Source organism: Oryza sativa, chromosome 5 (assembly GCF_034140825.1).
Source record: "Oryza sativa Japonica Group chromosome 5, ASM3414082v1".
Classification (NCBI taxonomy): Eukaryota; Viridiplantae; Streptophyta; class Magnoliopsida; order Poales; family Poaceae; genus Oryza; species Oryza sativa.
This window is the reverse complement of record NC_089039.1, coordinates 17,828,994-17,841,396: the sequence shown is the minus strand read 5'-3', so window position 1 is coordinate 17,841,396 and position 12,403 is coordinate 17,828,994. Positions and strand designations below refer to the sequence as shown.

Here is a 12,403-nt window from a genome sequence, read left to right as displayed (position 1 = left end):
CCTTTAAAAATTGGACTTGTAGTTTTTAGAGTTTATTGTCTTGTTGGGTTTCGTTTTTATAATTTCTAGAAGTCCCGTCAAACGCTGCCATTATACCCCTATACGGACCGTACACTGTCTTTTCTCTTTATTGCCATTGTGATTTTATAAATCGAACATAATTATCGTTCGGGTTTAATTTTTTACTTTCTAGAAGTCCCGCCAAACTGTCAGCGACTTTGCCATTGTACTCCTTTATGGCTCGCCCGCTGTCTCTCTTCTTTATTGTCATTGAGATTTTAAAATCGAACATGATTATTATTGTATTTTTTTTTTACTTTTTAGTAGTTCCCAACCTTTAACAATTGGATCTTGTAGTTTTGTAGTTTTTAGAGTTTATTGTCTTGTTAGGTTCCATTTTTTATAATTTTTACAAGTCCCGTCAAACGATGCCACAATACTTCTCTACGGTCCATCCGCCGCCTACTCTTTATTGTCATTGGGATTCTAAAAATCAAATATAACTATCGTTGAAATTCATTTTTTATTTTCTATAAGTCCCGCTAACCGTCCACGGCTCTACAACTATACTCCTATACACCCCGCCCACTGCTTCTCCTTTTTATTGCCACTGAGATTTTAAAAATTGAATATGATTATCAATGAGGTTTATTTTTTTACTTTCTAGAAGTCCCGGCAACTGTCTTGCCCATTTGCTTCACGGCTTGCCTGTCGTCGCTCCTTTTAATCGTCATTAGGATTCTATTTGGTGTTTTATTAACAATTTTTATATGTCGTATCAATCGTCACCACTCTACTCCTTTCTAAGCATGTTACTTAATTTATCTTGTCATGTGTTTCAGATGGTCTTTTTTTTCAGTAGTCTTTATTTTTTTTATCACCAATTTTAGTTATTTATAAATTCTATTCCTAATTGAAATATTTTTTTCTTTTTCTAATTTTAGATTTTTTTTCAAATTTTAATTAATACCGTATAGTGTTCTTATAATATTTTTATTTTTGAATTTCAGTTGTTTCAAAATATATTGCTACTTGAACTCTCTTTTAATTTTTCTAATTTTAGATATTATTTTATTTTTAATTTTGAATTTTAATTAATCTCGTATTGGGTTCTTATATGTATTCTTTTTTCAATATTGCTTATTTTTAATTCCGAATTTCGGTTTATTTTAAATATTATTTCTACTTGAACTCTTCTTTTTTTTTTGCTAATTTTGGATTTTATTTTTATTTTTATTCTGAATATTATTAATCTCGTCTTGGGTTCTTATATGGACTCTTCTCTCAATATTCCTTATCTTTAATTTCGAATTTCAGTTATTTTTTAATTGTATTCTTACATGGACTCTCCTATTCTTTTCTAATTTTGGATTTTATTTTATTTTTATTCCAAATTTTGATTAATCTCGTATTGGGTTCTTATATGGACTCTTCTTTCAATATTGCTTATTTTTAATTCTGAATTTCAGCTATTTTTAAATTGTATTTCTACTTGGACTCTCCTTTTCTTTTTCTCCGATTAATTTGGGAATTTCTAGCCCTCACGGCGAACGTGGTGACTCCTTTCAAAGCTGTTTTAATAATATAATAGATAGATAGATACTATATATAAAAAATATTTGAATTTAAATTCAAATTTGAATCGGATATATAAACTTTTGACTTATAAACTTTTGGTCTCTAAACTTTAGATATGTAAACTTGAGGTCTATAAACTTTAGGTGCATAAATTTACTAAAATAGGAAAGTAATACGGTGCCAAAAAAGGAAACTAGGTGGAAAGAGGGAGGGGAGACGGGGGCGAATCCTGATCTCCATGGCGATCGATCGACCATTAGAAGTTTCGGCCTGTATGCCCTGTTTTATGGTTGAGGGATACGATTCAACCAAGGACAATAATTCAGGGACTACAAATAGACTTATTCCTAGCTCTTCCTTCTCAAGAGTGGGCTGGGCCTATGGTCATCTAGGCCTCAACACAGCCCACTAGCTTTTCTCTCCTCTATTTCCTTTTCTTTTTCATCAATTTTTTAGGGTATCACACGGTGCTAAAGGGAACTAGCCGTGAAAGAGTCCATTTGTAGAACAAATTTAGAGCAAAACCGAAGGGAATACAATATTTACGAAGCCACTTTTTTTACTAAAAAATAGTCAAATCATTTTTACAGTGTAAAGTACGTACACTTATATTATAAAGCCACTGTAAATTTTAAAGAGCTGAGGAGATAATAATACAGGAAGAAGCTTGTATTAAACTGTCGATACATTTTATTCTTTTTTTATATTGATACATTTTATTCCTAGTAAGGTAGAATGAGGATTTCCTAGAAAAAAGTAGAATGAGGATAGAACATCAAAATACAATAAAAAAGGCATCAAGTGTGAACTTGTTTGTCTCTTCTCGTCGTAGCTGATTTAAAGTTTACACTCCATATACGCATGGCCATGTCAGTCTAAAACTGGAATAATCCTTATTCATCCTTCAAATAGCTCGTTGACCATGTCTTCCATGTCCTGTAGATCACTGCTGCATTTCTCCAGCTCCGGATGGTCCTCCAGGTACCTTTTGTATCCAGTAATGACCTTATCAGTGATGGCTTCTCGCAGTTTCTGCCTGAGCCTTGGGTTGGGGACCTTCCATAGCTTCTGATGTGGAGTACATGTTTTCTGAAATTCTGACTTGAATCTTGACAGCTGTGAGGAGTGTTTAGGAAACCACAGCGGCATCTTATCCTGTAGGCAATACAGAACAGGTTCCCAGGAGGCAAGCATGTACTTCTCTTGGTACTGCATAAATTTGAGCGTTGTGCCTGACGGAAGGATGTACACGTAATTGCTGGGCTCAAGAAACTCTTCTCTTACGAAGTAGGAATTGTTAAGCAGGAACTGGTACCTCAGGCTAGGGTCAGAGAATGACTCTGAGTTCTTCTCCAGCTGATCTTCAAAGTTGATGAGCATTTGCTGAATCATGGTGATCGGAAGTTGAGAGCATCGGTCGTCCGAGTGAGGATCCCATTTGGAAAGCAGGATGTGACGCAACAAGCCCTCGTATCCCCAAAACAATCTTGCATAGTCCACAATTAGCCGAGTAGCTTTGTGGATTTATCCACTATGCTGAAAATTTTCCAAGGAATCCCTATTCAAGACTCTAGTGATGTGAAACCATGTGTGGTTATAGTTCTTTTGTGATGGGAAATTGACAAGTACCGGAAGTGCAAGAAGTGTGTGCGTAGACTAACATTGGTCAGGTTGCGACATCTGTGCCAAGACAACGGTTGTTTGATTCATGTGTGTGCAGGTGATCGGGGTCGATCTTAGTCAACGACGGATCGGTACTAGACTCAGGGAGGAGTTGAGGTCCAGAGCGATCAAGGATGCTGGGTGACAAGATTGGACACAAGGTTGCACACGGTGGACGGACACCATGTGAGGAGGTCTTCGCAACGGAGTTCGCAAGGTCAAGTGCAAGTGCCGGGTTCGCGAAGAAAATGGAGAATGGAAGAGGAGCTTGTATACATGCACTGGTATGTGCATATGCAAGCATGGGCAGTGGTGCTTCGGTTATGCATGCGTGCACATGGCCGAATGCCATGCACGGGCTCAAGACATGCATGTGTGCATGAGGAGCTTGCTAGCCCATGGGTGCATGTGTGTTGTGATTGGTTGGCAGGGAGGCCAAGCCAATCCAGCCCTTCTTCGTGGCTCAAGATGATGGATGGATCAGCTGGCAGGGAGGCCAGGCCGAGCAGGCCCAAGACAAGACGACGGCCCATGGCATCGACACCATGCATGGGCAAGCGCGGGAAATCGCGCGAGGCATGCGCGCGCAGTGGACACGCGGCGGCAAGGAATTCGGTGCGCACGGGGGTGGGACCCACGCGGTTTTCGCGAGCGCGCGCGGAGCGGCTCGGCGAGACGCGTGGCGGCTCCGGACAGGGCGCGGGCATGCGCGCGCGCTGAGGAAAAGGAGACAGGACGCGCATGGCACGGCTGGGCAACGTGGCAAGTTTCGATTCGGCAAGACGGAGACGACGCGGATCGATCTCCCGATCGGTGCATGCTGATTGGCTCAGAGGAGCCTTCTCACAGATCACGGGGCCCACGTTGAGGAGCACGCGGGCACGCACATGGGAGGAATTTGGTGCAGACTCTTTGTGAAAAGAGGATCCCGATGTGGCAAGCGACGTGGCTTCAATCCAGGCTACTTCCTTAGGATGTAAGGAACAACCTAAGGCCCAGATTGCATCTGAGTTAGGGTTTCGCCCTAAAGACATTTGTGACAATGTCTTACGAGGTCTTAGGCTATAAATGGAGAGGTGGATGCAAGGGTGAAGGTTGCTTCTTTTGTAATCCTTTTGAGATGCTCGGTGAGAGAGTTTCGGTGTGAGTTTGGAGTGTGTTTGCCCGAGAGGCTTTTGTATTAGGATTAGTTTGGAGTGTGTTTGTCCGAGAGATTTTAAAGTTTGTGTTAATGTTCCTCTAAAGGTGTATGTTTGCTCCTAGTTGAGCGGTTATTTTGCAACACCGATGAATAAAATGATTTGAAGCATTTCGTTTTGTCTTCGCCTTTTAAATTCCGCAATTTAAATTCCGCTTGCGATTTGAATTTCGCGATGACGAGTTTTGCTATCTTCTCCTCACCTCACTTCTAGATTCGAGAATTCCATCTCTCTTCTTTTCTAGATCCGGCTTCTCTAATAGCCGCGGTTCTAGTAAGAATTTTGAGAAATCCGGCTTGATGAGTATTTTTGGGGACAAGTTTTGAATTGCTATATTCACCCCCCACTCTATAGCCGTTCTTGGTCTTTCAATTGGTATCAGAGCCCGGTTAAGTTCGTTGTAACCTAACCGTGGCAACGAATGCCGCTATGGAGGAAAAATACTCTGCGAAACCATTTGTTTTCGATGGACACAATTTTGTCATTTGGAAGGCACGAATGGAGGCCTACCTCCAGTCGCAAGGGAATAATGTGTGGAATAAGGTTAAATCTCCTTACACTGTGCCCGATGATGATGACATCACGCCTGCAAATGTGGCTCAGGTTGATTTTAATTATCGTGCAAGAAATGCAATCATTGGTGGAATTTCTTTTGGTGAATTTAATCGTGTTTAACACCACAAGTCCGCTCATGACATGTGGACTGCTCTGTGAAATTTCCATGAGGGAAACAATGATATTCAATTGGTTCGTCAGAATCAATTTCATAAAGAATATCAAAGATTTGAGATGCACCCAGGAGAGTCCATTGATTCTTATTTCAAGCGTTTTGGAGAAATTGTTTCGAAGTTGTGATCTGTTGGAAAAGAATTTTCTGATAATGATAATGCTCGCCATCTTTTGAATTGTCTTGATTATGGTGTTTGGGAAATGAAAGTTACTTCCATCACAGATAGTGCACCTCTGAGTGACCTTACCATGGACAAGCTTTACTCAAAGCTAAAAACCCATGAGATGGATGTTTTCCATCGGAAAGGCCTCAAACACTCGATGGCTTTGGTAGCTGATCCCTCTGGTAGTACTTCTTCTAATGACTCAGCTTTTGTGTGTGGTGGCTTCTCTCTTGCCGCTTTACACTCAGTCACTGAGGAGCAATTAGAGAAGATCCCTGAAGATGATCTTGCTCTTTTTGCTAGAAAATTCTCAAGAGCTTACAAGAATGTGAGAGAGAGAGAAAGGAGAAAAACCAATGAACCATTTGTGTGTTTTGAGTGTGGAGAGCCTAACCACATAAGAGTGAATTGTCCCAAGTTGAAGAAGAAGAGTGACAAGACGACCAAGAAGCCCGAGGGACAAGGGCGAAAGGGGAGAAAGGATTTGATGAAGAAGGCGATCCACAAGGTCTTGGCGACTCTTGAGGAGGTGCAGCTTAGCGACATCGACTCCGATGACGATGATCAAGAAAAGGGGGACAAGGACTTCTCCAGGATGTGCTATCTCGCCAACAACGAGGACTTCATCAACCTGTGTCTCATGGCACTTGAGGATAAGGATGACTCATCGGAGCATCTTGAGGTATGTCTTGATGATATCCCTTCCTTGGATGGTTCTCCTTGTGATGATTCTTGCTCAGATAATGACTCTGTTGATGATGAACTAAGCAAAGAAAGAATGGCACACTTGATGATTGAAATTAGTGACAAGTATAGGTCTTCTAAGTATAAAATTGAGAAACTAAAATCTGAAAATGATGGAATGGCGCTAGAAATTGCTAGGCTTCGATCCATGATTCCTGAGGAGGATACATGTTCTACTTGTGCTTCATATCTTTCTGAAATTAATCTCCTCAAGAATAAGTTGAAATCATGTGCTTTAGGAGCTGGGAATCCTTCTAGTGCTAGTGCTGCTTGCTCTACTTGCTATAAAATGAAAGTTGATATGGGTTTGCTTGAGATGGAATTGAAAGAATTAAAAGAAAAATTTGTTCATGATAGGATTGGTAGGTGTGAAAATTGTCCCATTTTCACTAGTGACAATGATGAATTAAGACAACAAGTTGCCATGCTTAGGACCAATAATGATTTGTTAGAATCTTTTGCTACTAAGGAACCTGTTCATTCTTCATGTGCTAATTGTGCTATCCTGGATACTGAACTAAAAGATGCTAAAACTGTCATTTATTCTATCAAATCTATTGATTCTTGTTCATCATGCATTTCTCTGAAAGTTGATCTTGAGTCTGCTAAGAGAGAGAACTCATACCTACAACAATCTTTAGAGAGGTTTGCTCAAGGAAAGAAAAAGTTGAACATGATCCTAGACCAATCCAAAGTGTCCATAAACAATCAAGGTATAGGCTATAATTTTGCTGAGTCTTTGAGGATAAGTACCCATGAAATTTTAGGTGTCACAGATGGGATGATATAACTAGCTCAAAAACCTATAACCTTCAAGTCTGCAGGTTTCATTGGAAACACTAGTTCTAGTTCACCCAAAACCTCAGAACCAAAGATGGTACCTATGACTAGCAAGTCTAAGCCTATAGAGTTACCTAGACCCAAAAATCCAAAACAAGTTGAGCACAAGCAAAACCAGAAACAAACCAAGCCTGTAGAGAAAACCAAGTATGAGTGCACCTATTGTGGGAAAGCTGGTCATTTGGTAGGTTTCTGCTTTAGAAAGGCTAGAAAAGAGCGACAAGAACGTCTTAGGACTAGAAGAGCTACTAGAGTCCCTGAGAGGTTCGAGTGTGCGTGTCATTGTCGTTCAAGTGGTGTATCTCGCTTTCCTCGCCGAGATGCGCACCCTCGACGTGGCCTAGCAGGGTTGGGGCAAAACAGACATGGTCATCTTGCATATAATTATGCTCATAACACTAAAGATGCTTGTACTCCTCGCATGGTTCAGTACTGGATTCCTATGTCATTTCTCACTAACCCCAGTACTGAATCATCAAGATCTGCTTTGTCTTTCTTGTAGGATTTTGGAGTGGGGAGAAGTAATTCTTGGCTTGTGGACTCCGGTTGCTCACGCCACATGACCAGTGAAGCCAAGTGGTTTACTTCTCTCACTCGTGCATCCGGTGATGAGACCATCACTTTTGGGGATGCGAGCAGTGGACGCGTGATGGCTAAAGGAACAATCAAGGTCAATGACAAATTCATGCTGAAGGATGTCGCGCTTGTAAGTAAGCTTAAGTACAATTCGCTCTCTGTTTCACAACTCTGTGATGAAAATCTGGAAGTTCGTTTCGAAAAGGACAGGTCTCGAGTTCTTGATGCTTCTGAATCTCCTATTTTTGACATTTCTCGAGTTGGTCGAGTTTTCTTTGCTAACTTCGACTCTTCTGCTCCTGGTCCTTCTCGTTGTCTCATTGCCTCAGAGAATAGGGATTTGTTTTTCTGGCATCGTCGTCTTGGTCATATTGGCTTTGACTACTTGTCTCGCATTAGTGGTATGGATTTGATTCGGGGTTCGCCTAAGTTGAAAGCTCCGAAAGGTCTTATGTGTGCACCATGTCGTCATGGAAAAATGACATCTTCCTCCCACAAGCCTGTTACAATGGTTATGACAGATGGACCGGGATAACTGCTTCACATGGATACGGTTGGTCCTGCTCGGGTCCAGTCAATTGGGGGGAAGTGGTATGTCTTGGTTGTTGTGGATGATTTCTCTCGCTACTCTTGGGTCTATTTCTTGAATCAAAAGAGGAAACGTTTGGCTTCTTTCAGTCTCTTGCTCGTAGTTTGGCTTTGGAGTTTCCTGGTGCTCTTCGAGCAATTCGCAGTGATAATGGCTCTGAATTCAAAAATTCTGCATTTGAATTTTTCTGTGATTCTTCTGGAGTCGAACATCAGTTTTCTTCGCCATATGTCCCACAACAGAATGGGGTGGTTGAGAGGAAGAACCATACCCTTGTGGAGATGGCACGAACTATGCTTGATGAGTTTACTACTCCAAGAAAGTTCTGGACTGAAGCTATTTCTGCTGCTTGTTTTATCTCCAATCGTGTGTTTTTGAGAACTATCTTGCACAAGACACCATATGAGCTCAGATTTGGTCATCGACCAAAAGTTTCACATCTCAGGGTCTTCTGTTGTAAGTGCTTTGTTCTTAAACCTGGAAATTTGGACAAGTTTGAATCTCGATCTGTGGATGGCATTTTTCTTGGCTATGCTACTCATTCTCGGGCTTATCGAGTGTATGTTCTTTCAACTAACAAAATTGTGGAGACTTGTGAAGTCACTTTTGAAGAGGCTAGCCCAAGAGCTAGACCGGAAATTTCAGGTGTTTCAGATGAGACTATCTTTGTAGAAGATGATTCAGATGAAGATGACGATGATTCCATTCCTCCACCTCTAGACAGTTCACCACCAGTGCAAGAAACCGGTTCTCCTTCGACTACATCGCCTTCAGGAGATGCACCAACTACATCATCTTCAGCAGCTGAGGAGATTGATGGTGGCACATCAGGACCGACAGCTCCCCGATACATCCAGAACCGACATCCGCCAGACTTGATGATCGGAGGCCTGGGTGAAAGGGTAACTAGAAATCGGTCTTATGAACTTGTCAATTTAGCATTTGTTGCCTATTTTGAGCCCAAAAATGTTTGCCATGCTTTATCTGATGAGAATTGGGTTAATGCCATGCATGAAGAGTTAGAAAATTTTGAAAGAAACAAAGTTTGTTGGTCTTTGGTAGAACCACCCTTGGGTTTTAATGTGATTGGAACAAAATGGGTTTTCAAAAACAAAATAGGTGAAGATGGTTCAATTGTTCGAAACAAAGCCAGACTGGTTGCACAGGGTTTCACCCAAGTTGAGGGCTTGGATTTTGAAGAAACCTTTGCACCAGTTGCTAGATTAGAAGCTATTCGAATTCTTTTGGCTTTTGCTGCTTCAAAAGGTTTCAAGCTTTTTCAAATGGATGTGAAAAGTGCTTTTCTGAATGGAGTTATTGAGGAAGAGGTCTATGTCAAACAACCTCCTGGTTTTGAAAATCCAAAATTTCCAAATCATGTGTTCAAACTTGATAAAGCTCTTTATGGTTTAAAACAAGCTCCCAGAGCCTGGTATGAAAGATTGAAAACCTTTTTGCTTCAAAATGGTTTTGAAATGGGGGCCATTGATAAAACTCTCTTTACTCTTCATAGTGGCATTGATTTTCTTCTTGTCCAGATATATGTTGATGACATCATATTTGGTGGCTCTTCTCGTGCACTTGTTGCCCAGTTTTCTGATGTGATGAGTAGGGAATTCGAAATGAGCATGATGGGAGAGCTGACTTTCTTCCTTGGACTTCAAATCAAGCAAACTAAGGAAGGAATCTTTGTACCTCAGACCAAGTACTCCAAAGAGCTCCTGAAGAAGTTCGACATGGCCGACTGCAAGCCAATCGCCACTCCCATGGCAACTACTTCATCGCTTGGTCCTGATGAGGACGGTGAAGAAGTTGACCAACGCGAGTACAGAAGCATGATCGGCTCCCTCCTCTACCTGACCGCGTCAAGGCCAGACATCCACTTCTCCGTGTGCCTATGCGCGAGGTTTCAGGCTTCTCCAAGAGCATCACATCGCCAAGCAGTCAAGCGCATCTTCCGCGCATCTTCCGCTACATCAAGTCTACACTTGAGTACGGTATTTGGTACTCCTGCTCTTCTGCCCTTTCAGTTCGAGCTTTTTCATATGCTGATTTTGCTGGGTGTAAGATTGATCGAAAAAGTACTTCTGGCACTTGTCATTTTCTTGGCACTTCTTTGATTTCTTGGTCCTCTCGTAAGCAGTCTTCTGTTGCTCAATCAACAGCTGAGGCTGAGTACGTAGCTGCTGCTAGTGCATGTAGTCAAGTTCTTTGGATGATTTTAACTCTGAAAGATTATGGTCTGTCTTTCTCTGGTGTTCCTCTGCTTTGTGATAATACAAGTGCAATCAATATTGCAAAAAATCCAGTTCAACACTCCAGGACCAAGCACATTGAGATACGGTACCACTTTCTCCGAGACAATGTTGAGAAAGGTACCATTGTGCTAGAGTTTGTTGAATCTGAAAAACAATTGGCAGACATTTTTACAAAACCACTTGATCGCTCTCGTTTTGAGTTCTTGCGGAGTGAGTTAGGGGTGATCCACCCCTATGGCTTGATTTGAGGGGGAATTGTTTTTCTTTTGCATGCATTTGTAACATATTGCATCATGTTTACTTTATGCATTGTATTATACACTCTTCAATTGAGCTTTGCTTGTTATCTCTTGGTCATCACTATGCTATGCATGTATCACTCTTATGCTAGTTTGATCTCTTGTCTAGCTTTCATTTTCTTAAGTAGCTTGTGTGATCATGTTATGCTGTTCAAGCTTGTTGAAACCTGCTTAAATTGACTATTCATTTGAACTTAATCAATGTGCAATGGTTGCTCTAGAAGTTTGTTTAAGTTAAAGTATCCATCTCATACTCATGCCATGTTTACATTCTTTTTGCAATAACTGTCAGTACATGCTCATGAATGCTCATGCTTATGTGTTCATACTTTGTATCAATCATGTTTTACAAGCTTTATCTCTGTTTTTGTTCGGGCTACTGAGTGCGTTTACGCATGAGTAGTACCGAAGATAGCACTGAGACAGCCTGTAATGGGAACTCTAGCTGGAAAACTTGATTGAGGTCAGACGGCAGTGTTTGGCACAACCATGACTTGCTGACTGATAAGATCAGGTGGACCGTCGTGATTGTGCTATTGTCTTTAAAGAAATTAAAAAAACATAAAAATAAAAGTTATGAGAAAAGTTTAAAAGCTCATGTTCTATGTTTTGTTATCATGTTGATACTCTTTATGAACTGGGCATTAGCACATTAGCATGGGTTCATTGCTTTGGTTATGTAAATCTTGCTTGATTATGAGCTGGTTTGCTTCCTTTTAAGCTTCTTCTAGAAATAGCTTTGCACACTAAATTACTAATTCACTTGAAAGCTTTTTGCTTGCTGCCGATACTATCTTGATATCCATGACATGTTTCATACTTCTTATGCACATGCTTAGCTAGGCTTGAGCACATGTTTATATCTGTGTGATCCATGTCTACCTTTTGATGCCTTTAGATAACTCTCAAAGCTCTCAAAACACTAAAATTTGCAAGTTTCATCTCATTTTTGTCTCTTTTGATCTTGATGGCATCATTGACAAAGAGGGAGAGAAATTTGCACTTATTGAAAATTAAAACTTGCTTTAGATCTTGGTGAAAGGGGGAGTTTTGGCACAAGGGGGAGCATTTTTGCATTTGCATTTGCATCCCTTTTCTTCTTGTCACTTGGTCTTGATTTTTCGCGATTTCAAAATGACCAAAGTTCGACTTTTGCAAAATGGTTTGCTTTGTGAATCAAAATTAAATTTTCAAAATGTTGCTTGAGATTGTCATTGTTCTCATCAACGGGGAGATTGTGAAACCATGTGTGGTTATAGTTCTTTAGTGATGGGAAATTGACAAGTACCGGAAGTGCAAGAAGTATGTGTGTGGACTAACATTGGTCAGGTTGCGACATATGTGCCAAGACAACGGTTGTTTGGTTCATGTGTGTGCAGGTGATCGGGGTCGATCTTGGTCAACGGCGGATCGGGACTAGACTCAGGGAGAAGTTGAGGTCCAGAGCGATCAAGGATGCTGGGTGACAAGATTGGACACAAGGTTGCACACGGTGGACGGACACCGTGTGAGGAGGTCTTCGCAACGGAGTTCGCAAGGTCAAGTGCAAGTGCCGGGTTCGCGAAGAAAATGGAGAATAGAAGAGGAGCTTGCATACATGCACTGGCATGTGCATATGCAAGCATGGGGAGTGGTGCTTCGGTTATGCATGCGTGCACATGGCCGAATGCCATGCACGGGCTCAAGACATGCATGTGTGCATGAGGAGCTTGCTAGCCCATGGGTGCATGTGTGTTGTGATTGGTTGGCAGGGAGGCCAAGCCAA

At 41.3% G+C, this 12,403-nt stretch overlaps 1 protein-coding gene across 1 annotated transcript; it reads right to left on the bottom strand.

The window, feature by feature from the left end:
- Window positions 1-2,421: 2,421 nt before the first annotated feature.
- On the bottom strand, window positions 2,422-3,096 carry LOC107276295 (exocyst complex component EXO70B2; the record flags this gene model as incomplete). The annotated part of the gene is made up of 1 exon (XM_015783494.3): window positions 2,422-3,096. A coding segment is annotated over one exon (621 nt), but the record flags the coding sequence as incomplete, so codon positions are not given.
- Between the last annotated feature and the right edge of the window lie 9,307 nt (window positions 3,097-12,403).